Below are 26,983 nucleotides of genomic sequence, written 5' to 3'. Positions count from 1 at the left end.
GGTTTACAGTACAGAATTACAGCAGATACTTACATGTGGTGCTTACTCTGTGATGATAGTTCTTTTACACACTGGATATTAACTCCTTCAATGCTCATCACCACCTTTTGAGGCAGGTTAAGTTTATTCTTCCCACTCACAAATGAGGCTGAGGCACAGAGAGGTTAGTTCACATAGCTGAGAAGGAGTGAAGTCAGGACTGAAAATACAGGCAATTCAAGCTCGAGAGTCCATGCTCTTAGCCACTATGCAATAATGCCTCTCAAAAAGAGCACAGGTAGGGGTAGGGTTTATTATAGTGGCTACTCGATTTTTACTCTAAAACTGTAAAGTATAAAGGAAAAAGTGAAAACAAGTTTCAAAATGCCAAGATACATGACAGAAGAAATGCAGTGGCTAGCCACATTTGCCTGAGAGAGGAATCCAAGACTTACAGTTTGTTTAAACTAGCAGTACGAAATAGAGTCCAGTATAAATAGGTGGTTTACTGCCCCCGAGCCACGTGATCTTGGGTATGTTCATGTTACCTAACCAGTCCTGACCCCTTCCCTTTGCTGCGCTGTAGGGCTGGCAGCACCGGCCTCATGGGTTTATGAGACGCACAGGAACGCAGATAAAGGGCCTGAGACTTGCTCCAAGAATAGGAGCTTTAAGTCTAACATTCCCCTGTGGTTCCAGGCAGTGTTTACTTATTTAGCATAATGTGTTTAAGTAACCTGGTGATTCATAATGCTCAAAATATTTTAGAAGTATCCATCCACATTATGCTATGTAAAATTCTTTAATATTCAAATGGACCAACCGTGACAATGATAAACTTTCTTAAAAGGCAAATAACATTTAAAGTGATGGTATAACAACCTTTGGTTAATCTCAAAAGCAAGTAGTCAGGAATACATTGGTTATCTTTTTGCCCCTTTTGTAGCTTACTGGTAAGGAAAATAAAATATTCAATAACAAAACTAAACCACCATAAATAGAAAATCAAATGCCAAACTAAATTTATTTTGCTAAAGAAAATTGAACTGTAAAAAAAAAAAAAGTGCAGTCTAGATTTTGCACATATGGGGGAAAAAACCCTGAGATTACAACTTGTATCACGATCCTCAAGTAGATCTTGAAAACAATGGTATAATACAACTTGCAGAGATTAACTTACGGTTTAAACTTCATGTAAACATGGCCGTTGAACATAGGCTTCATATTGAGAGAACAAATTCTGACAGCTTGAGAAACCAAAGAAGCTAAATGTTGACGTAAAATGGTTAAAAGCTCCTAACAGCCTCATGTAGAGAGTTTCTATTTTACTGATTAAGTTCAGCTTTGTAATCAAACAAGGGTAACACAGGTAACTAAAATCTCAAAGACCCATTAAATGTCTATTACTAAGGACAGTACAAAACAAGTTTTGTGAAAATAGCCATTCTTCCCTTTGCTGTCCTGTTTTACATTTTTTTTTACCACAAAAAGACAAGATCAAAAAACTGGACAGTAAAACATTAACTTTTTAAGAAGAATATTACATTTTTTAAACCTGTGAGAATCAGAATTCAAAGTAAGCTTGGCCATTGGGAGCACCTGTAAATCTGTGATGCTTTCTCACCACTGACACCATGTGACTATTTCCTCATAAAGAAAACATAAGAAACGGCACTAAGAAATGTATTTTTCCGTGACACCTTCTGCAGATTTTGGTTAATACACTGTGAGACTCCAAACATGTAAAGAATTTATCCCATATTATGAAAGAGCAAATCATGTGGTAGCAATATAATGCATAATAAAGTGTAGCTTCTCCCCAAAAAAGAGGTTAAGGATTAAGAAGGTATTTGAAGTGCTGGATTCTTGCCATCAGTGCAATTTTACTCAAACTTATTTTAGGTCAGTAAAGCAATGGGGCAATCAGCTTAGGTAAAATTTAATTAGGAATACTGAAAGCTAGATTTACTTGCTGCATTTACCTTCATGTTGGACACCATGATTACAAATCCCAAAATCACAGAGATGAAAACATAGTTGTTCCCAACTGAGGTTTTACTATGCAGAAAAACAGAAACAAAAACCAAACAACTGTATTCCATTTCAGTGTTCATGGTTCAAGTAAAAATGTTCTCATAATTCAGATACACACTTTGGCCAAGCCAAGTTTAGCTTTATCACATTTAAAAAATTCATGTATAAAAAATAAGTATCAGTTCAAAATATAGATTATTTCAAGAAGAGCTTGCGGGGAATATAAAAATAATTAAATTTGGTGGAAATGTTAAAACCGCCTGGAATTCAGAAGATGTAATATTCGTGTATTGTATGAAACACTGTGAGGTGCAGATGCACTCAGGAGTATCTTGTTTTGCTGTTTCTGTTTAGACCAGGTATGCAACATGGATCTCTTAATTGTGTTATTAAGAGGGGCCCTGAAAGTGCTCCATTTCCCCACTTCCAAGAAACCCTCCCGGTCCCAGTGCCCCACCCTTTCAAAGCAGCATAATGGCCATCCGTTCCAGAATTTTAGAGCTTTTTGGAAATTATTCTTTTACAAGGTTAAAAATCTTTTAAGAATTACTGATTCAGACATACATGCCTCATAACAGTCTGGATTGCTTCAAAATATGAAATCAAGCTGTAATTAAACGTGTTTACATTGAATTTTAGACCTTAAATTTCGGTATCATTAAGATCCCAGTATTTTAATGAAAGTAGAAAATAGAGTGTAATTCCGTATCACCCATTTTTCTTAAATACAAGTACAGTGAGTAATTAACGGGAATGACAACATAACAAAAATAGCACTTGTATGTATTTGCCCAAATTAACTCTTTCTCTAAATTCAAGGTGTATGGCAGGTTGAATATTTGATCTTAGTGATGGTTACGTTATCAGTTTAACACTTAAACACTGAAGGAGGCATTTCTCTATTCACACAGACTTCTTATGTATGTATATGCTGATCTGTCAGTTTTCCTTTCATGTTTGGTGTCTAATCACTAAATACGTGTATTTTAAATTAGTCTCTGTGACCCTGTGTTCTCTTCAGAAGCATCAGTAATGCATTTGGCCAATAGTTTGAAACATGAATTGTAAATTAACATAGTATATAATCCTGATAATATGAAAAGAGTCCCAAATACTTTTTTTAAAGGTTAACATTAGAAAAAAACAAACTACAATCATCAGCTGTTTCCTGAAAATTCAGTTGAGGTAACCTCTGCAAGTCACAGCTCCACACTTGCACACAGTTCTGACCCTCTTTTTGGCTGGGCTGTGGTCAACAGAATCTGAAGATACATCTCCAGAACCTGAGTACACAGAAAAAGAAATACACAAGAAAAAGTTAAGACCATTCAGAATGAAGTTCAAATCTCTTATTAGTTTTAAATCAATGTGAATGTTCAGAGACAAATTATGAATTATCTTGAAAGGATGGTGTGGAGCTAGTAAGAGATAAAAGCATATGCTATTAGCCATACTTCCAAGAACAGCTTTGCGAAATGATGAAACTTAGTGGGAAAATCAGATACACATTCAATTTCATACATTATTTAAGGGCCATAAAGTCAGGCCAAATAGTAACAAACTATAATTAACACTTAGAAAAACAAAGGAAAGAAAAAAACATATGGTCCCAACAAAGCAAATAAAATTGATGTGTTTTTTTAAAAAAACCAAATCCAAGTAGGAATGGAATAAGTTCAGATGTGATTTAAATATTTTCAATCCTCTGAATATACATCTCTTTAAATTTTTTAATGTTTATTTATTTTTTAGAAAGAGACAGAGTGTGAGCGGGGGAAGGGCAGAGAGAGAGGAAGACACAGAATCTGAAGCAGGCTCCAGGCTCTGAGCAGTCAGCACAGAGCCGGAAGCGGGGCTTGAACCCACAAACCGTGAGATCAGGACCTAAGCAAGCTGGACACTTAAAAGAGCCACCCAGGCGCCCTGAATATACATCTCTTGGTAAATTTTCAGGAATGTATGCCTTACAATTTTAAAATACAAGTAGTATTGAGAAAAGATGTAGAACAAACTTTGATAATGGAAATTATGAAAAAAAGGTGACAGCGTGATGCTGAGAAAAGAGCATTACTCAGCTCAAGGTCAGGCAGATTTTAGTTTTACCTCTGGCAGAGTAGCTTTGTGACCTTGAGTAAAAAGACCAACTCTTATAGCCTCATTTTTTTTCTTCTTTAATATTGTTTGGTTCAGATGATCTGAGGTCTCTTCCTACTCTGATTACAGTCTTCATATGCAAATAACTGAAATCAATCAAACCTTACTTGAAAACCATACCTTTCATTTGATAATCAAAAGTGAGCTCTTCTCCAGCATTTATGGTTCTTGTGGAAAACAATGCTATTCGGGGAAGACGGGTGTCGAGATTATCAATGAAAACATTAAACACCTGAAGATTTGGGTCGCACTAAAAAGGAACATTAGAACCCGTTTAAGTAAAAATGTAATGGACAGGCTCTTCTACATGCCATATGAAATATTTAATTCCCCAAACTATTATTTTTAAGTTTCATTGGAAATTAAGTTGTTTACTGTTTAGAGGTCTCTGAGGCATTCAAATTTAAAAATACTATTTTCATTTACAGAAAATCTCAGACATACATTAACACTAGAAAAAATAATAAATCCACATACATTTACCCTGCAGTTCAACAATTAACATTTTCACCAATCCCATTTCATCTATCTCAACTTTTTAATTTTTCTGAAGAATTATAATGCAAGTTTTATATAACATTATCATTTCACCTGTACATAGTTCAGTAAGGCATAAAGAAAGAGAAAAACTGTATTTAAAAAATCAAATTAGCATTATACAACTCAAATTTCATACTGCATGGAGGTTTCATTGCCGTAACTTCTGATTGGTTTTAATATTTTGAGATTTCTACATTAAGTTCTGGACTATGCAAGAAGAAAGAGCTAAGAAACCAAAATCATTGTTTTAGGTGCCCTTGAATAGAATACATCTATTTTGAGAGTATTTCAAATTTTTCACTAAGAAAAAAATTAAAGTAAAAGTTTAAATCAGAAAACTAACAAGGAGTCAGAAGGTCTCTGACATTTCACTACTCAACATAAACTAGTTTCTTGGAATAAAACCCATCAAAAGCTTAGCATAGTCTACACTTCCTTATATGGTCAGGTATATAATACTCTCTGGAGACACATTTTCCTTGTAATCTATAAGATGGAGGAAACATCAATCTCACAAGCCTAATACTATTGTATTTAGAGTACAATTTAGAATTGTATTTTAGAATTTTAATTTACAATTGTAATTTAGGAAAATGGCCCTCAATACTTCAATACTCTATGAATTCTTAAATTCTGTAAATATGTTAACATATTTACATTTTAAGAACATATAGCTATGTTTAGCTGCATATCCTAAAATTCAGCTGTTAACTTCTGTAAGAAACCTCTACAGTTGTATGTAATTCTTAACCTTGCTACCTCTTAATTTCTCTTCTACAAGAAGATAATACCTAAAGAGTTCTGGAAAGATTAAATGAACGTATGTAAAAACTCTTGCAAAATGCATGGTATTTGGTAGGCACCTCAATGGATTTTCCTAATATGGCAATAATACAATAATCTAACCAAAGAGGTCTCTGTATTACAATACTTTGGAAATAGTAAAAGGCTAAGTCATTTAAAGATAATTATTCCTCAACTATGGAAAATCATTAAAAACAGTGTAATCACACTTACACTGTGATTCACAAAATGAGAGACATTTCCATATCGGGCTGCATCCACTGTGAATTCATCAGATTCATAATCCAGATCAAAGAGATATGTGATTCCTTTGTTGTCATATAACTGCCCCCGTCTTTCAGCTTCTTCACTGGTGATTACCTAAAAAGAAAAAACTATAGTATATTATATAGCTATTGTTGAACTAAAGAAACACTCATCCATAAAACTATTATTATTGTTTTAGTGCCTCCAGAGGTTTAAAAAGTAACAAGTCAATGTGTCATCAAAACATTCACACAAACTACTCTACACACAGAAGCAAAGACATGGGAAGCTAAGGGGAGATACGAGTGCAGGACAATCATGGCTGCTTAGGAATCAGGACAGCCCACAATCAACAAGGGGAGACAGTACTACGTTTATTCTCATTTATTCACATGTTCAAAAAGCTACCCAAATATAGCTTTCTATAGGACCTACCTGGAATGTAAAGGAAGAAATTTACAGTAAAAATGCTCTAAAAACTTATTTTTCCTGTAACTCATCTATGCAGTTAGTTACAAGGTGGAAATTTGTTACAAATACAGGAAAGAAGGTACGTTAAATTTGCAGTCAATTGTATGCAAAGTTTAGTTTTGCAGACCAGGTTGTTTTCATGAAATTCTGTGGATCAAAACCATGCTCTGCAGTTCTAAGAACACAGCTTTACCAGATGCTCAGCTTAAGAAACCAAAAATGTCTAAAGCAATTCATGGTGTCAACCAGATATAAATAACTACTGCATTCAGTAAGTCAAAACAGAGAAGAGTTTGATCATACAAGATCTAGTATCCTGAACAGTGATTTATAATAATCTGCTATTGTCTAAAAATTTAAGGATCAAAACAGGGCTCCAATTTAATCTCAGAATTCTAGATGAATACAGATAATTATATGTGGCCTAATTCCACAGAACTTTTGCATTTTTCAAAATGTTTATTCATTTTTTGAGAGAGTGACAGCACAAGCAGGGGAAAGGGAGAGACAGAGAGAGGGAGACAAAGAATCTGAAGCAGGATCCAGGCTATCAGCACAGAGCCCAACAAGGGGCTTGAACCCACGAACCACGAGATTACGACCTGAGCCCAAGTGAGATAGATGCTTAACCGACTGAGCCACCCAGGCGCCCCTCCACATAACTTCTAAAATGTTAGATTTGACAGCCCAAGATATGCGGTCACACTTGTATTTTTCTAGTCACAGATTAATATACCACTCAGTTTGAGGAAGTGTAGTACAGCAGCAAAGTGCACTCATTTTGGAGCCTTGGTTTTGAATCCTGGCCCCTCTTCACTACAATGGGACCTTGCTGAATTTTTCTGTGCCTGTTTCCTCAATGATAAAGAATGGACCTAACACTGCTACCTCAGAGTTACTCAAGGATTAATAAGTTAGCACATAAGGTGCTTAGAATAGTATGTGGTACATGGTAAATACTATTTTTGTATATATACGTTATATGTATAAAAATAAATTTGCTCGGGGGCGAATGTGTCGCTCATTCAGTTGAGCATCCTGATTTCAGCTCGGGTCATGATCTCAAGGTTGTGGGATCGAGCCCCACATCGGACTCTGCTCTGAGCGTGGAGCCTGTTTGGTGTGTCTGTCTGTCTGTCTGTCTGTCTGTCTCTCTCTCTCTCTCTCTCCCCCTCGCTTGCACTCTCTAAAAAATAAAAGTTAAAAAATAAATAAATACATAAATTTGCACAGTCAATGGTAATTTAGAGACAGTCTCTAGCTGAGCTACAAAGAATTTGGATTTTTTCATGGATGCAATAAATGGTTTTATGTATTGCATTTTCTACCACTTGCTCAGAAAGCATGCCTACTCTATAGTACTTCTCATGTTGATACAGTAATTGAGTTCTGCCAACTACAGTTAACCGTATTTAATCAAATGGATGAATTACAATCTAAAAGTTCCAAAGTCAGCATGCATTTAGATCTGATTTTCTTCTTAGAACTTTTATGTCATTCTTCACTCACATGAGGAAGGGAAGCAAAAATAATATACAAACAGGGCAGGGGACAAAAACATGAGACTCTCAAATATGGAGAACAGAGGGTTACTGGAGGGGTGTCGAGAGGGTGGATGGACTAAAGGGGTAAGGGGCATTAAGGAATCTACTCCTGAAATCACTGTTGCACTATATGCTAACTAACCTGAATGTAAGGTAAAAAAACACATTAAATAAAAATTAACAAAAAAGAACGTTTATGTCATAATAGCTGCCATATTTTACAAATGCCAGTTTCAATGACTATAAATGGGTGTTTGTTGAAAACAGGACTATTTCATTTATAATTATATGTATTTTTTTGTTCATATACAAGTTTATATTTCTAACTATGCCGTGAAACCTTTTTCCCAAGCCAGAAATTTCTACATACTTGCAAACGATAATATAAATATGTACCAATATCTGTTACTGCTGTACAATGTTAACTTTTCAAAAAGCATAAACCTCTCACACACATTATTTGTTATATGTTGAACATACCTCCCCAACATATTCCATGACAAAACTCATTCTTTTAATCTTCACAAGGGTTTTTACACCCCAGCCACAGCCATTGCTAGTTCGAAAGATGCAAAGTGAATACTGGGTGCCTTTTTGTACAATCCTATTGGGACAATCGGGTCCACATTGACACCTCGAGTTGCATTCATAAATGGGGGTACCAGGTGGGATTTTAATTTGTTGGTTTTTATTATAAGCCAAAAGAACTCCAGCTTCAGCAGGACAACATTTCTCAAAGAAGCAATCTGTACACGAACAACCAAAGGTAGCTTCATTGACTAAGCTGATTCCAGGAGCTGGTTTGTATTCATTAATGTAGTAGAAGTCTGAAGGTGGGCCCTCTAAGTCAACAGTATTTTCAACAAATATCATTCCTTTATGATTCTTTCTTCTGTTGAGTTCGTCTTGCCATCTCTGCAGAGCTAGCCTCTGTTTAGCCTTCTTTACAATGTACTCGGCAATGGCAGGTTTCAAAGCTTTGTTATTGTCTTTTATTGCTTTGCCTTTCTTTACCTGAGATAAATAATTATGCTTGTCATTAGAAAACTGCTGGAGGAGTAATGGGCACTTGAGATTTTGCAAAGGTTCCCAAGTATTTGTAGAATCTGGCCATCCTTTCCATTTTACAAGATAATATTCCATATCCTTAAAATATAAAAGAAAATTGAAATTAGATGACAGTCCCCATTAAAATAATTCACTATCTTAAAGAGTTAAGGCAGCTGTTATCATTCTAAAGTTCAGAATATATTAAGAGCCAGAGGTTTCTAGATGAACTACAAAACATAAAAAAAATATAAAACCATTTTTTCTTTGCTTACATAAAATACATACAGAATTTAGTTGTAGCACAGTATGTTTGAGCCTAGGTAAAACAATTGCACCTGAAGACAAAAGTACTGAAACTCATGATACTGTACCAAACAGTGATTGTTAAACAAAAAAAGTATTTTATCTTAATCATAGAAACAGGGAGTCTTCAAACTAACAATTTATGACCTAGGTTAGCGCTTTACTTGGCCAGCACTATGTAAGCATCCCCTGAGGTAGGTAATTTTAGTATTTTACACTGACAGAAGGCAAAGAAGGCAAACACTATTTCTCAGTATCATGGGCACACATCCCTTCGATGTTCTAGGGACATAACGTCCAGCATAGTTATTCCTAGCTGCATGTAGCTATCGAGCACCTGAAATGTGGTGGGCCCAAACTGAGATGTGCTTTAAGTGTGTAGTACATACTGAGTTACAAATATCAAACACATACACAAAAAAGTAAAATATTTCTTCACATATGACACATATTGATTACATATTGAAATATTTTGGTTTTACTAAATATATTACTTTTTAAAGATTTATTTATTTGCTCATTTATTTATAGTAATCTATGCCCAATGTGGGGCTCAAACTCACAATCTTGATATCCAGAGTCCCATGCTCTACTGCCTGAGCCAGCCAGGTGTGCAATCTCACTTGTTTCATTTTACTTGTTTAATATGGCTACTAAAAAATTTAAAATGACATATATGTAGCTTACATTGTTTTTATTAGACATCACGATTCCAGAGAATTCTCACCTTATTTAGACTCACCCATGAATGGATTAGGAAGCAGGCACTGAAGCCACCAAAGATCAAATATTTTGATTTATCCCTCAGACTGCTGTTGTGGCCACCATGGTACCTAGAATTTTGCCTTCTTACCCCAGTGACTTGACTCTGTTTTCTTTCCTTAAAATTGGGGAATGCCATGTTAAGTTTCTCTTAAAAAGGCAGTCAAGTGTGCATAATAAAAAAAAAACTTCGAGGGGCACCTGGGTGTCTCAGTGGGTTAAACATCCGACTCTTGATTTCGGCTGAGGTCATGATCCCAGAGTTGTGAGACTGAGCCCCGCGTCTGGCTACAAGCTGAAAGCAGAGCCTGCTGAAGATTCTCTCTCCCTCTGCCCTTCCCCCACCTGTGCTCTCTCACACTCTCTCTCAAAAATAAAACAAAAAATTCTGAAGTCCTTCAATTTTTTGTCCTCTGGAATATGTCCACACTCTAAAATATGAAAGTGATTAAATTGTATTCTCCAGTTTTTAGTTATTTTAAATCATCGATATGGATTAAATTTGCTTTTCCTTGAAATTTCTAACAAAGTTTTTACTATAAAAGGGTGCATATGACACTTGTTTTACTATCCATAATTTATTAACGCCAAATAACCTGGATGGCCTAGGAAATGTTGCAGAGGCACAAACTGGGGTGAGGACCACTGAGGCAGCTTTGCAGGAGCAAGTCGCTTAGCCAGGGAGTAAGCAAATTTTCTCCCCATTGAGTCGTTTCAATGTTTTATTACATTCTACTCGGTAAGCAATACTGCTGGTGAATTAAAAGAACTTTCCTTCTTATGAAAATGGTCAAAATATGCTTTACCTGTTTAAAAAATGTGGTTAAAGTGTGAGGATATGCACAAAAACTGTACTTTCATGGAAATACATATTGTGATTTCAGGGAAAAAAGAAAAGTTTAGACACATATTTAAGTGTTAGTCGAACTGGCAAAGTGTGACACAGATTTCTCCCTCCTGCCAGGTAACTTTTACAATTTAGAATTTACATTGGCAGATATCCTCTTGACAATGATGGGATCCACGTGGCAGTAGCTAACGGATATCTATTTTCCTTATTAATTAGGAAAGCTTTTAATTTTTCTGACTCCAGAATAAAGCAATGCAACTCTGGTCCTCTTTTTTTTCTACTACACTTTTTCCTACAATAACCCTGGAAGTTGTCAGCAAATGATGAAAGAAACAGAAACACTGGCTTCAAATCAGATGATTAAGCTCAATTATCATTCAGCAAAACTAGTAACACCATGCCACTGAAGTGGGCTCCAAATTAACATATTGTATTGTTTAATAATGAGCCAGATGCATTGTTAGTGATTAAGTTTTGCATGTTAATCACATTGATACTTACTTAATTTATAGATGGTAAAGATGTTTATAAAACAAAAGTGCCTTTGGCAAAATAGTAGAGAAATATTAGTGATATTTTATTTCTACTTCATACTTATTTTAGTAAGTATATTTTACTTTGCAATCCAAAAAAGATATTTGTTTTGAAGAACTGATAAATTTTACAGAGAAAAATTAGTATGTGTGGCTTAACAAATTTAATTCAATATGCTAAAGTTCCAAATAAAAGCCCAAAAGTTCATCAAGCCTCATATATTGTATCAGTATCTTATTCTGACACGCAATCAACTCTTGATTACCCATAGAAATGGAGTACAGTTGTAAAAATGATACATAAATCACTCCTGTATAATTTAGAATGCATCATATGAATTTTTTCTTAAAGACATTTTCCCCCACTATGTTTGGCTTAGGTTAAATTCATTCAAGTATTTTAGTATTTAAAATAAGTATGTGCAAGTTCAGCCACCAGGGGGTATGATGAGACATAAGGTAGTGCTAGCCTTTAGGAGTAAAAGCTCACTGGGAAAAGAAGGCAGTAATATGTCAAGTAAGTAGCAATGCAAGGCAGTACAATTTTAAATGCCAAAACAAGACAATAATTACCACTAGAATATAGAGAGGGAAATCAATATAGTCAGAAAAGAGCACAGAGCAAACAGAACTAAACTGTGAAAGACTGATAGGATTTGTTGGGTAGGGAACAGGGCAGGCAGGATGAAAACCACCAGCAAAAACTAGGAGCTAAGATCTGTATGAAGTATTCAGAAAGCAGTGAAGAGATGGATTTGGCTAGCTTTAAAGTTCAGAATATTGAAGTGAGAGATTAAACTGTAATGGCAAGGTGAGAACAAATCTTAGCCTTGAATATTTGATGGAGGCATTTGAACTTTTTTTGTAGGCCAATAGTTTTTACAATTCTCAGAAAACATGGTGTTTCTGTGGGGAGTTTCATTACATACAAATACATTTGGTTTCCATCGTGTTTATTAGGAACAATTTATCAGTCTTCTCATTGCCAAGCCAAAGACTCTACAAGCCCTCATGTTACTTGACTTAGGCTTTGATACCACATTTCTCTCCTCACTATTGTTCCTTTTCTGCCTTCTCTGCTGAGACTATTGTCCCCGCCCATCACTTAGTGCAGATACTCGAGGCTCTGTCCTTGGCCCCTTTTCACACCAAGTAAGCGTCTGTCCCTTTTGAAAATCTGAAGAAAGCGATGGACCTTCCCCTAACAAAGTCACATATGCAATATTTTGGATAATTGAGGATATGTGGATTCCAGATTTAAGGTTAAGAATCCTTGCTCTAAATGCTCTCTGGGCAACCTCATCACTCCAACAGTTTTAATTACATGCTAATAACTCCCAAAAATTTTCCTGCACCTCCATATATCCAAGAGCCTACTGGATGCCCAACAGCTTCTTAAATCCCTCTATTTCCATGGAACTCACCACTGTTCTTTCAAAATGGATTTTTTCTTTTCCTCATCAAGGGTATTCTTATCATCTACCCAGTCACATGAGTTGCAAACTAGGAGCTCAATCTAGATTGTTCTCAATCCATCAAGTTTCTTCAGATACTTGTTCCTGTCCATCTCTTTACCATAGCTCTAGTTACTTAAGGTCTTCAATTCTTGCTGGGATTATTACATTAATCTCCTAACTGGTTTCTCTGCCTCCAGACTGACAACATCCCAATTTATCATTACTGAAGTTTTCTTACAAAAATAAGAAATCCACAGTACCAGTCATTCTGTTACTTTCTTCCTTAAAAATTTTAATTGCTCCTCCACTGCCTAAAGAATGAAGTTCACACTTCCTATTATAGCAAAGAAGATCATTCTTGACTGAGTCCCTGAGATCTCTCTGACAGTCTTCCATTATAACTCCATTTACATACCACCCTCTAGCCATACTAACTGCAGCTAGTACTCGAACATGCCAGTCCTCTTCACTCCTTTCTGCTTTGTTCACAAAGTTCTGATTACAATGACCTCTTCCATTTCCATAATGAGCGTATTTTGGTTTCATTTTTTATGTGTAGAAAAATCTACTCATCTTTAGAAGTCAGCTCAAATGTCCCCCTGTCCCTGCCCATGAAGTCTTTCCTTCCTCTCTTGCCCAAGAAGAACTGATCACTGCCAATCTCCTTGTGTTTCCATTTCTAATCTTAACCAGAAACCATGAGGGATGAAATCTTCTTCGTAGCCACAGAACCAAGCACAACTGCTTGCTGTATCTTAAGCTCTATTAAATGTTTCTGAATGCATAACAAAAAGTAGGACTATCAACATGTATGCAATTAAAAAAAATCACAACAGTAACTATATATGAATCTTTAAAAGAAATAAAAGCTGCTAAATTTAATCTGGGTTGTTTTTCAAATGTATATATTGGAGGACAAAAAATAAAAGCTATCCTCCCATTAGCTACTTTCTTCTGCAAGTTTTGAAATCATCATATTCAATGTTAGTGGTAGAATAGCCTGAGTCTAATTATGAAAACACTAGTGTTCCATGGAAACTCAGTGGCTTTTCATGCCAGTAACTGACCAAGTAGCAATTCTCAGACCTGGGTTAGTGGTCGAAGACGGACACAACTAAGCAACACAACCCTGGAAAAGTCCTTTCCTGGAGCTTTGTTTTCCTGATCTCCAAAATATGGTTTTAGTCAAATGATTTCTATGTTATTCCCGCTCTTCACACACCACTCTAAGTGAATCAGTCCTTTAGGAATATTAATTTAATGCTCAATGTGGAAAATTCTGTCAGTATGTGCCATGCAGTGTAGTGATGGTTCGTTAGACATAGAACTACCTGGATATTTTATGAAGTCAAAGCTTTGGTAATATTTCCTTCTTAATCTATGCTTGCTGAGAGAGAAGTCTTACCAATGTGCATGGGGGTGGTGAATTCTTCACTGATGAGCTAAGGATGTTAACAAAGAGTATTCAGTTTTGTCATAATTTTTTCTGTATGAAAGGATAACGTGTCAAGAACATGCGGCAGCAAATGGCATTATTACTATTTGCTGAATTGGACCCTGACATGAACTCGTAACAGTAACAGATCTGTTGTGTTGTTCCTCCAGTGAGCATTCATTCCGTTTCCCCAAACTGCCTACTTCAGAACTCCTCCACCTTGTTCAAGGTCACTATCCCACTACCCACCCCCCATTATTTTCAGTAGCAACACACCTCCCTGTTCCTAATACAGAGAAAAAACAGAAACTCTCTCATTTGCACCCTCCCCTGGACACATCATTAGCGAAAAGGCAGATGCAGATACGAGGAGATGCACTTCCTCCATCAGTTACCCTACCTCTCGCCTCTCCAGTCTCTCCCTCTCTACTTGTTCTCACCAGCATTTAAACCTCCTGCAGTTTTTATTTTTTTAAACTTCCCTTTGCATTTGAAAAAGCAAAATGAAACCAAACCTCCTTTGAGATACAGATGCTAGAATATGTAAGGAATCTCAAAAAAGATGTGATAAATTACTAGTTGAGGGACAGGAGACTAAGGTGACAAGAGTGGAAGATTTCTTTTCAGTATAAGAACATCCAACTTTTACAACATTCAGTTTTGAAAATCACATGCATATATTACCTATTGAGATTTAATAAAAAACAAAATTATAAACACCCTTAAAACCTACATAGCACTTTATCCCTTTCTTCAAAGCTAGAATTCTTTAAAGAGTTGTCCATACTGCTTGACTCTACTTTCTCATCTCCAACTTATTCTTTAATTCATTCTATTTAGGCTTCTATCCACGCACAGACACTGCTCTGAAGGCATCAATGACCCTTCCATTGCTCGGTCCAGTGGGTACTTCTCGGTTCTTCTTTGACCCACTGGCCTCTTCTCTATTTTGCTGACATTATCTCTCCCTTAGGCTTCAAGATTCATTCTTCCGGTTTTCCTCCTACCTTTCTTGCCAGTTTGTATCAGTTTCTTTGATAGCTCTTCCCATGAGACCCTCCCCCCCCCCCAACTACTCCTCCATCCTTGTTCTCTTCACACATTTTCTTTGTGTGAATTACTGTAATACCCTCGAACCACTTTCAAACCATTCATGGCACAACAGCCGGAATGCTATCTTCAACACACCCACTGCATCAAGTCACTCCCCTGCTCAAAACTACTCAATGTTTCCCTAAAGCCCTAGAGTCCAAATTCTTTTCTTGGGCTGCAGGGATCTGTGCTTTCTGGGTCCTATCCATCCTTCTAGCCTTCTTTTGATCCCTCTTGCTGACTACATTCCACTCACACTTTCTGTTCCTTAAAGAAGTCAGGCTCTCTTCTCCTTCAAGACTCCCCTATTTATCTTTTCATCCTTTAGCACTGAGTTTAAACACCATTCCTCAGGGACAGCTGCCTAGTTTGTCTATAAGTTAGACCCTTCCGGTACATTAGGGCTCACCTCAACTATAAGCATGCTGTACAATTTTATTTAAGGGTTTTCTACCCTCACCAAAAGATAAATTCCATGTGCCAGGGATCATACCTCTGTGTCACTCATTGCTGAGATCCCTAGTGTCAAGCATACAACATGAGAGATGGCAAGAAATATCTGTTAATTAGTGGGTAACCATACCCATTCCCGGAGCCTCAAATGCCATCTTTTTGCCAATTACTTCAAGATCTATGTTTCCAGTTCTCACTCCTGACTTGGGGCCACATTTCCAACTATCTATTGATCATCTTACACTTAAATGTTCTCAACCTAATCTAGTCTTCCTATCCTAATCCTCCTATATTCCTGGGTCTTGGTGAGGAGTATTATCTACACCAGCGCAAGTCAGAAACCCATGTTTTCATATATGTGAAATATGTGTGATCCCACACTGCTGGATCCCTACCCAATCCTCTGACCACTCAACCACACTTGTACATTTTGTAACCATGAGAATAAAAAAAATTACTTATTTCTCTTCATCTCCATTATTACTACTTTAAGCACCACTTTTCTTGCCTAGACTACTGTAACAGCTTTTCAGAATGTTTAAGTGTGTGTGTCATTCCCCTCCTACATTCCTCACTGCAGAAAGTTCTCTGAATTACGTATCTGATTGTATCCCTCTTTTTAAAACCTTTCATATGACTCCCCATTGCTGTAGAATGCTGAAAGTTCTTCACTCATCTCATTCTTTCCCAGTCCCACATTCTAGCACTCCATTCTCTGTACGAAAACTGTGAGTTACCGTACCTGTCTTTTCAGGCCTCAGTGGGATATCCCTTCTGGGAAGCTTTCTGTGGCCTAGCCCAGGTGCACCTCCCCCTGCACTTATTATGCTATATTGCCATGGTTTACTTGTCAATCTTTCCAGTAGGCTGTGAGTTCAAGATGAGAGACAGTTTCTGATTAATCTTTTATTTTTCCCAGTGCCTAATATAGTATCCACACACAGAAGAAACTCAAATATTTACTGAGACTACAGCAAGATGATATAGGAGCTATTAATCAACAGACTGCTGCTATAATCTGAGCATGAAGCTAAAAGGGTCTAGTCTATTGGTGACTGTGAAGAGTGGAGAAATCACTAATGCAGAAGCCAGTTAAATTCATTAGCCACTAACTTAATACCCACTATGTACTAGAGACTACAGTAAGACATAGTCCTGGCCCTAAATAGTTGACAATTTAGCACAGAAGGTATGAAACCAAGCTATAAAATATGTCAAGTTCTAGACTAATAACAAGAACAGTGCTTTCTAAGTCCTGAATATAAAGCAATTAATTTTAGGGATATGGGGGAAGGCTCAGTAATAGGTGGTAACCTTTCAGCTGAACCTTGTAGGCCAAAGAGAATTTTGTCAAGGAGGGAAACAATAGTATTCTAAAGAGGGAACAAGACAAGAACAGCAAAAGGGCACAAGGGTACATAATGTGTTCAACGAATTGGAATATAAGCTATGTTCCCAATGCTTAGAAGAGTGCCCAGCTCATAGTAGGTGCTCAGTAAACCTTAGCTAAATCAAAGAGCTTAGGAGTATTGCAGTGTGGATAGAAAGCATGATATGTGACAAGCGATGAGGCTGGAAAGGTAGTTGGTGGCCAGATAATAAAGGACCTTAGTTCAAAGGGTCTCGTCTTAGATTGGTAGACAAGTCATTAAAAGGTCTAAAGCAAGGCCCGTACCTAAAGCAACCAGAACTGTGTTTTAGAAAAACTGTTAATGGCTTTGAGGAATATGGCAGTGAAATAGTGTCTCTGATGAGCTAAATGGAGGGGTACACACAATAAAAGGACAGTGTCATAAGATCTTTCACTCGCCCTGAACAGGAGTGGGGAGACAGAGAAAAAAAAGGTAGAGGTATGATGAAATAATACTGTCCTACAGATTAAACAATTTGTGCTAGAAAGGAGAAGAAATGAGGGATGTAAGTGGCATAGTGAGGACCTAAGTGTGCAAGTAAGGTTGCTTATTCCTAAACAAAAAACCAAAAGGATTGATGAGAAGGACAAAGGAGAAACCAAAGCGCAAAAACTATCCAAAATCTAACAACACTCAGAATCCTGTATAAGAATAATGGTAGTTCCTTCAATCTCAGTACAGACCCCTAGGAAACTAGCTTTGTGAAAGTACAGTTGAACAGGAAAAGAATGAACAAGAAAAGACAAATAGAGACAATATAATCTGATGACCTACGAGCAGGTAGGGAGGAGGGAGGAATTAAAAATGTATAAAATTACAAGGTTAGGTAACTGGAAGTATTCTGGTTTTGTTAATCTAGATAGGGAATCCTAGCTCAGGGTACAGATTTGAGGGAGGAAAATCGGTACAGTTTAAACATGCTGAATTTGGGTACCTGTATAGTGTCTACTTTGAAATGAAGTCCATAAGAGGTCAACGCCTCACAAAGATTCGGGAGTCATGAATCAAACAGATAGAAGTAGAAAGCACTGGGAAAGAGGGCATCTACAGAGCCACTTCAAGGTGAGAAGAGGGCCAAGGACACAGCTATGGAGATTATCTACATTTCCGAGAAAGGACAGACAAGAGACAACAAGGAGATTCCGGAAGAGTAGTAAGAAAAATAGGTGGAGACAGAGGTGAACAACAATGACAGAAAACATTTCTTCAATATGAACATCATAGGTCAGTCTCTGTTGTAAGGATATACTTACATCCACTCATTTAACCCTATGGTGGTCCCGGCCATTATGAGTTGGGTACCATAACTATCCTCATTTTACAGGTGAAGAAATGGAAAGACAGGGAGGCTAAGTAATTTGCTAAAAGTCACTCAACTAATAAATGGTAGAGCCAGAGTGTGAACCTAGGCAGTCTCTCCATGGACAAGAAAATTTCAAAGAAGGAAAGGAAGGTCAACAGTGTTAGATGTTGCTATGAAGGAGAGTAAGATTTGAGGTGCTCATATTGGCAATTAGTTAATGAGAAGTGAAGAGACAATTCCCAGGAGAAAATATTTACAAACTGTGTATCTCATGAGGGACTATCTAGCATATATAAAGAACTATTACGACTCAATAATTAAAAAAAAAAGCCAACCGAATTTTTAAAAATGGGCAAAGGCTCTGAATAGACAGTTCTCCAAAGATATACAAATGACTAAAAAGCAGATGAAAAGATGTTCAGCATCATTAGCCATCAGAGAAATGCAAATCAAAACCATAAGGAGGTATACTCCATTCCCACTAGGATAGCAATAATCAAAAGTGTCAGATAATAAAACGTGCAGGTGAGGGGTAGAGAAATTCAAATACTTGTAACACTGCTAGTTCGATGTAAAATGGTGCTGTCCCTCTGGAAAAGGTTGGCAGTTCCTCAAATGGTTAATCACAGAGAAACTATATGACTCAATAATTCAACTCCTAGGTATGTATCAAGAGAAGTGAAAACACATCCATGCAAAAACCTGTACATGCATGTTCATAATAGCATTATTTATAATAACCCCCAAACAAAAACAACCAAAATGTCTAAGTGATCAATAGGTAAATTAAAAGTGATAGTCCTATAGTGGAATATTTGGCAATAAAAAGGAATGATGTATTGATACATACTACAACATAGACGAACCTTGAAAACACCACCTTGAACCACCACGCTAGGTTAAAGAAACCAATTACAAGGAAACACATACAGATTGTAATGTTCTATTTACATGAATTGCCCAAACAGGGAATCTATAATAGAGACAGAAAGTAGATGAGTGGTTGCCTAGGGCTAGGGCTAGGGCTAGTGGGGTAAGGAGACTGGGAAGGATTAGGGAGTGATGAGTGAGCAGAGTGGAGTTCCTTTTCAGGATAATGAGAATGTGTAACCATCACCACAGTCAACTTCAGAAGAACTCTGAGAGCGTGCTAAAAGCTAAGAATTGTATACTTCAAATTAATGAATTGTATGCTTTGTGAATTACATCTCAACAAAGCTGTTTTTAAAAGTTAATGGAAAATGAGGTAGAAGCAAAGACAGGAAATGCGTGAGTAGGGACACGAGGTCAAAGAGAGGTTGGGGAAGACCTGAATAGGTTTTACTGATTGAGAGAGGTCAGTGGAAAAAGAGCTTAATAAGGGGGAAGGGGGGCAGAAACACACACACACACACACAAAAACATCACAGATTAAGCAAAGTCCTTTAAAGGGGATGGAAAGGACTAAAAAAGGAAAAACAGTAACAGCAAAGTTACAGAGAACTTGTGTGATGCCAAGTTGAGAATTCATACTTGCAGGATCCTATTTTTCACTGAAGTGAAAGATTAACTGAGGTAGAAGAGGTCTGTGGCTGAATATGAAGGTGAAGGATAGAGTAAGAAGTCCAGAAAAGTAATAAAAGTTGGAAAAACTGCTGACAAGAAAAGGAAAAGAAAGCAACAGACAAAAGGCTTTAGTAGAACGGAGCGGAGACTAGAAACAGACATTACTGGCACCAATATGTGTGACTATAGGATACTCTTGGGTAGATCGGTCAGACCACCATTTAAACACTGAGATGGAAGATGACTGGGCTGTTTTTGGGTTGAAGGTTGCCAAGAGTATAGGTGAAATGCTTGATCATAAAATGCCACTGAGCGGGAAAGGCAGTTACATGAAAAGATGGCGGATGTCGCAAAGGAAGAACTAGATTTAATGACTGAATCGGTATGGAAGACAGAGGAGGAGGAGTCCTAATTCATTTGTCTGGAAGAACTGACAAACGACCAGAAAAGAGTTCCACACAGGGAGCAGGCTACTCTGGAGAAAAATGAATTACTCAAAAATATATCGTAAGGTTTAGATTGAAGAAGGTTCTTAAGAAAACAACCCTGTCATTTGAGAGAAACAGGAATCAAGTGAGGCCCAGAGAAGCGAAATGACTTTGATGAAACCACAAGGTACCAATCGAAGACTAGAAATGGCTTTGAACTCCAGGCCATTCTATTAGACCACAGAGCCTCACTAATATCTGGAGTTTGACACAATACAGGACATACACGATGGTGATGCTTCATGAGGAGATTCAGCAGCACTAAAATTGGGTTTGAATTTCTCTGTTTATTTCAGGTGATAGTGGGGAAATATGATTCAGGAACAAAATGAATGACAGGAAAAGCCAATATGAGATAAAACATTTGCTCTGGTAATCCACACGGAGATAATCAAGAGTTGGATGTAGAATGATATAAGCACCTTAAAATATTCTAATGCAAGAACATTTAATGCTTCAAAATCCTCTCAATGTTATTTGGCAATATAGATGATAGGACATAAAAATTTATTATGGCTTAGAATTTTTAACATTAAGAAGAGCTTTTGCTTACTTTTAAGGTCTTTTTATGTTACAGAAATATGAAATACTGAAGTCTGATTAGGTCTCTTTTAAGGGGCTAGATATTTGCCTTACCTTTACTACCTTGTAGTCACACAAGTATTCCACCTCATAATTGTTTAGATTCCTTTTGGTGATTCCAATCGATTTACATGTGAGTTTTTCTTTTCTACATAATTCCTGAAGAGTATCAAGTGAAACTAGGCAAGGCACACACCAAGCTACAATAAGAAAATAGAATTCTTTACTAATGAAATAGCTACTCAATTAAAACCAAAAAAAAAAAAAAAAAAAAAAAGGAAAAACTTAAGACCTCCATATCCCCACCCTTCAACTGGCAATTTTACAGGACTAAAAATTCATATGACAAGAAACCATTTATGTGTCTTCCAGAAAAGTTAAGCATTAAAGAACTGTTTTTGATAAATTGGTCTTGTTGGATTTTCTCATGGATCTCTATTCTACTATGCTTAACTAATGTCAATTCATTTCTACTAAGCCACCTGAACGAACAGTTTCAAGTCTGTAAGCTTTCCTAAAATTACATATAGATACAAAGGACAACAGAGATAATGTTTTTGACTTTTCCATTATATTCTACATAGAATTGCTGGTTTAACAAAATGTAGATTCCTAAGACAAACTTATTGTCAGTAAAAATATCTTAAATAGATTTTAAAGCAGCCTTATAAGTTGTTAAAAAAGAACTAGTCCCCTTTACCTTAGCTGGACAATAAGAACTGAAATCTAATTGAAATATAGTTCCATAGTCACATACTCATACATCACATGTCCTACTTTCCCCATTCTGGAAAGCTGCATGAAATTTTAACTCCATTTATTACTTTGCCTCTGCTGTAGTGTATTATTATCAAGGTAAATAAGCCCTAGAGTTATAATAAATAATGGGGAATATATTTTCATAATACTCATTTCCTGTGTTGTTTTTAAAGCCAAGGTTTACAAAACAGTGTATTCAATTTACATAATCCATATACCAAGCTTAAAGAAAATCAGACACACTCATAATTAACCTTACAGAAGCCAGTAACTAAATGTGCTGCAGAAGATTTTACTCCGAAATTTCTGTAAACAGTGTGCTACCATACGGCATGTAAAATACGTTAACACAAGTGGATGTTTAGAAATATGTAATAAACTTGGTTTTACGACCAGTGTTACGGTAAGCACTAGAAACAATCAAGGGTGCTCTGCCCCTGCCACACGAGAGTCCCATCTTTCTGGATTTCAGACTCACTGGAAAAATGTGAGGGTTGGAGTAAATGGGAATTAACCAAACAAAATCTATCAATAAACTCAAGCTTTCTTTGGTAGCTCTCCAAGGTAGTTGTGATAACCTTTTGTTTTGAGGTAATTTCCAAGGAAGAGAGAGCACAGCTGCTCTCACCACAGCCTTCCCTCACCCTCCCCAACTCACACAGGGGCTTCATTGTCAGAAACCTTGAAGCAGGATTTCCACCACCCCGCTTCCTACAAAAGGTTCGTAATTCGAGACCGAGAAAATGAAAGGTATTTCTCCCCCCCACCCCCCCAAGATTGGCGGAGAGACTGCTTGCTGCGGAGTGGCGGTTTGAGGGTACAAGAGTGGTTTAACACAAATGACCACTTACAAGTCTTCCATCTAAAAAACTTCGGGGTGTTTTGTGTAAAGTTAACCTCACTATGCTGATCACGTGCAAAGGAGGTTCCTGTTGGATATCGACCCAAGGTGTGTATGTCTGTTGTTCCTCCCATTTTTATCTAGTTTAAGTAACTTGAGGATTCAAGACAACTCTCGACGGAAATGCTATTTTTGAGAAACAAACAAACAACACCCTGGAACCTAAAAAACCGCAAATCCCTGGTAACAATTCTATTATCTACAATAATGTAGAAAATAATTCATTTGCAAGATTTAACATTTCATTACCACTACAAAAACCTCACACTAGGTTCACACTAATCCCTAGTGGAAGAAAAGTTGGGGGATAAAGACATGATAATCTAGGTGGAGAGGAGTGCTGGAAAACACCTCTACATTCTAGAATGTCTTGAAAATTCCCGTCTTTCAGACACGCGCGCGCGCGCACACTCACTCACACACACACACACACACACACACACACACACACACACACACACACACAGACATACACACATAGACGCGCGCGCGCGGCTCAGCACCTAGTTCTCTGGCGTCCACGTAAATAACACGCAAGTTCCCGGTGGGTAAAACAATCACCGTAAGCCAGAGGCTACGTCTTCAAATACCCACTTACTGGGATATTATTCTCCGACAGGAAATCTACCCTACCAGTGCGTCCAAACTGGGGTGCACGCTCCCTCATTTCCTGAGCGTTTATACTCCAGCCCCAATTTCTTTCTTTCCTCCGCTATCGAGGTCACGTTTACACCACCGGGCACTTCCCGCTTCCCAGTTAAAAGGCCAGCCGGAACACACAACGTCCCGCCCAAACCACCACAAAGGAGTAAACCACACGCGTGCCCACAGGCCCTCGAGCCCCCCTCCTCCCCCAGGGATTACCAGGAGCCGCGGCGGCCGCCCGAATACCTCCACACGGCGACCAGGCGGGGAGGGGCCTCGGGCCCAACGGGCAGCGGGGGTCGGGCCACGGAGTCCGCGGGACGTCCGCGGAGCGAGAGACAGCCGACCTCGGAGCAGGGCGTGCGGGCCGGGCCCCGCGGAAGCGGGGCGCAGAAGACTGCGGGGAGCGAGCGGGCCGTGCCGCGAGAAGGGTCAGGGGCCGGGGGATAGGTGAAGCCCGCGGCGCGCCTTTGGGGGCCAAGGTGTCAGCAGAGCGGGAGGCGGCGTCTCGCCGCGTCGCGCTCTGGCGGGTCCGCGGGTCCCGGCCCCGCTTCCCGGGCCTCGGGAGTTTGCCTGGAGAACGGGGGATAGTGAGGGACGCCGCTCTCCAGCCCTCACCTCCTCGCGCCTCGGCCCCGGCCGCCGCCATCTTAGGGAGCTTTCATTCAAACTGGCGCGGTCTGACGGGATAGCTCAGCTGGCCCGACGCCCCGCCCCCGCCCGGCCGGCGCGGGAGTCGGGGGCCCGGGCTGGGGGCTGGTGCCCGCGAGGCGCCCTGACGTCACCGAAGATCGACCCCGGCCACGGCGAGCGCGCATGCGCCCCACGTCGCATCCCGACGCGCAGGAGGTTGCGGGAATCGCTGGGGGAGGTGGGCGGGGCGCGTACGCGGTTCGGGTTCGGGTTCGGGCGCTCCTCCTGGTTAAGCTGCCAGCCTCCTTCGACGGCGTGGGGTAACTCCTAATTGAGGAGTGCGCAACGTCGGGCCTTCCCACGGTTTTTCGTGCTTTCACATGACCACTGCTTGTATGTTGTGCAAAATCCAAAACGTAGAGCGGAGCTGTGTGGTGCAGAGTAGGTTTACCTTCGGTGCCTGTTCTTCGGCCACCTGAGTCCCAGTAACCATTGTTTTCTTCCACGCTACACCCCTAGATAAAGGTTTTCTTTTTGACTGCATGTTGGGGTCGCTTGGAGACGTTTTAGTTTTTGGTACCACTCGCTGAGATTGGTTTATTTGGTATGGGGGTGTGACCCGAGCATTGGAATTTTTTAGAGCTCCCCAGGTGATTCTCGTGTGCAGGAGTTTGAAACCACCAGTCTCCATCTGTGCTTCGCACACTTGATTGGCATAGGAATCCTCTGGGGAGCTTGTTAAAATGCAGATTCAAATTAGGTCGGTCTGGGCTGGGACATGAGGTTCTGTCCTTTCTAATAAGCTCCCAGGTAGTCTGCGCACAGCTTGGTTGAAAGGCTGCAGGACTCGAGGTTCTCTGAATTGGATGACTAAGAGCTCTTAACCGGTCCCCCGTCCCCCCCTTCCATCTTCCATTCTTCACACCGCATCCATGGTGATTACTCTAAACAATCTAACGCAGCGGGCAAGATACCTGAGTGGCTCAGTCCGGTAAACATTGGACTTGGCTCAGGTCATGATTTCATGGTTTGTAGGTTAGAGCTCGTATAGGGCCCTGCTGGCAGTGTGGAGCCTGCTTCAGATTCTCTCTTTCCCTCTCTCTGTCCCTCTCCCACATGTGCTCTCTCTCAAAAATGAGATAAACAATCTAATGCAGAAATCTTAGAAGAGTCAATTGGGAAAACAGAAAGAAAGTCGTTTGACATCGACCAAGGATTTTTAAAAGAAATTTGTCTTAAATTATAAAAATATTTCAAAGCATCATGTATAACTTTGAACTACTGTAAACAAAGAACATTAAAGAAATTAATGTATTTGATTCCGTTCTGAAACACTATCTAGCCATCTAATCAGGTGTTTATGAAGCCTTTAGTATCATGGGGGAAGCAAAAAAGCAACAACAGAAACCTATAAAAGTTTCAACTAGGTAAAAATATATAGGAAGATAAATATAAAATCTCTGGGGAGTGATTTCCTTTTTGATTTATCGTTTTTCACATATTTAACCATTTTCTATAACGAGCATCTTATTACCTTGATAAGGAATAAAAGGTCCTATCCAGCCCTATAACATGGAAGCCCCTTTGCCACATGGTGGTTCCTGTCTGCTTCTCAAGCCTCACTGCTCATCACTCCTGCCTATATTAGTTTGTGACCTCCTCAAATATTCCTTGTCCCCAGGACTTCGATTCTGCTCTTGATGCTAGAAAATGCCTCCTTTCCTCCATCTTTGCTAGATTTACTCCTAGAGACCCTTTAAGTCTTAGATACAGCCACATTGCCTGCCTTCCTTCCCTCCCCAAGTGTATTCACTGCCTGTCCTGTGTTTTTACAACACCCCAGGAGCATCCATCCTGACTCAGTTTCTTTCTTGGTTTTCTTGACCTCTCTTCACTCCCATTTTTGGCTCCCGTTAACTAACCTAAACTGCTAGGGTTGTTCAGGGCTTGGCCCCAAGACCTCTCTTAGGTTCTCTCCCTAAGGGACTACCTCGGTTCCCATGAATTTATATACCATCTTTATACTTAAGATTCTCAACTGTTTGTCTCCAGCCTTGACCTCTTCCCTGAACTCCAGATTTGAATATCCACAGTGCCTAGCTGACATATCCTCTGAGGTTTTGCACAAACATCTCAAATTGAACACGCTCGTAAAAAGGCCCTTGATTTTTGCTTCCAGACCTGATCCTTTCCACCGCAGTCCCCCCAAACTTTCTCAATACACTGGCACTATGATTGACTCAGGGGTCCAAGAAGGAAATCTAGGTGTCATCTTGATTTACCCTCTCCTCGTTCCATAATTTCATTAGCACATCCTGTCAATGCGATGTCCAAAATACACATTGATTCTGCCCCTTTTCTCCATCGCTGCTATGACTTTAGTACAGGCTGTCATTCCTACCTGCAGTCCTGCAAGACTGACTACCTGGTTTAACTTCTACTATTGCTTCCCCTCTAATCCTTTTTCCATACAGCCGGAAGAGTGACCTTAAGGTCATGAAGCAGAACATGTCCTCCTGCTCTAAATACTGCCCAGTGTACCTAGAATAAAATCCAAACCTTAAATAGCTTACCAAGCCTTAAGTGACTGGAACGCTGCCACCCTAACCTTACTCTGTGCCACTCTCACTGTTCTCTAGGACTTTTTCCACCCATGAAGAAATCTTTTATGGTGCATCTCCTATGTGCCAGGCACCGTCTGAGGTACCAAAAATAGGTAAGAAAGAAAAACTCTGTCTTCATAGAATTTATATCCTAGTGGGAGAAGCAGATAATAAGTATCTTAAGGCAACTCTAAATTACTTTCTAGAGGACAAGCTCTTGTCTCTCTTCACATGGCTACCTTCTTATCGCTTGGGTCTTAACTTCTTCCACTTCTTCAGAGGCCTCTCCTGGTTGCCCTATCTAAAGCAGTTAACTCTTGCCTTCCATTCTCTCCTATGCACTAAATGCACTTCCCACATTTTATAGTTACCTTGTCTGGTTTTGGATCTTGATCAATTTCAGAT

The 26,983-nt window shown here is 38.9% G+C and overlaps 1 protein-coding gene across 6 annotated transcripts; it reads right to left on the bottom strand.

Annotated features, from left to right (window-relative positions):
- Positions 1–765: 765 nt before the first annotated feature.
- Positions 766–24,162, bottom strand: SUV39H2 (SUV39H2 histone lysine methyltransferase). 6 transcript variants are annotated; one of them, XM_023256393.2, is made up of 6 exons: positions 23,961–24,162; positions 21,092–21,237; positions 8,787–8,918; positions 5,725–5,871; positions 4,288–4,417; positions 766–3,296 (listed from the first exon to the last, which is right to left on the bottom strand). In XM_023256393.2, the coding sequence occupies exons 1-6, from the start codon at positions 23,989–23,991 to the stop codon at positions 3,190–3,192; spliced, it is 693 nt and encodes a 230-aa protein (XP_023112161.1). In that variant the 5' UTR covers positions 23,992–24,162; the 3' UTR covers positions 766–3,189. The 6 variants fall into 6 exon arrangements, with proteins under 6 accessions (XP_023112161.1, XP_023112158.1, XP_006933332.1 ...); XM_023256390.2 differs by having other exon boundaries at positions 8,253–8,918; positions 23,961–24,158; XM_006933270.5 differs by lacking the exon at positions 23,961–24,162 and adding an exon at positions 23,562–23,954 and having other exon boundaries at positions 8,253–8,918.
- Between the last annotated feature and the right edge of the window lie 2,821 nt (positions 24,163–26,983).

This window comes from Felis catus, chromosome B4 (genome assembly GCF_018350175.1).
Source record: "Felis catus isolate Fca126 chromosome B4, F.catus_Fca126_mat1.0, whole genome shotgun sequence".
Taxonomy (NCBI): domain Eukaryota; kingdom Metazoa; phylum Chordata; class Mammalia; order Carnivora; family Felidae; genus Felis; species Felis catus.
Note: the sequence above shows the minus strand (reverse complement) of the source record. Positions and strands in the feature narration are given on the sequence as shown.

Excerpts from the sequence above, each read along its gene's own strand:
- SUV39H2 (XM_023256390.2), bottom strand. The coding sequence starts at position 23,991 with ATGGCGGCGGCCGGGGCCGAGGCGCGAGGAG. Across the intron at positions 21,238-23,960 it reads CGGGGCCGAGGCGCGAGGAG|CTTGGTGTGTGCCTTGCCTA; the intron begins GTGAGGGCTGGA and ends TTCTTATTGTAG. Across the intron at positions 3,297-4,287 it reads TTTTGATTATCAAATGAAAG|GTTCTGGAGATGTATCTTCA; the intron begins GTATGGTTTTCA and ends CTGTGTACTCAG.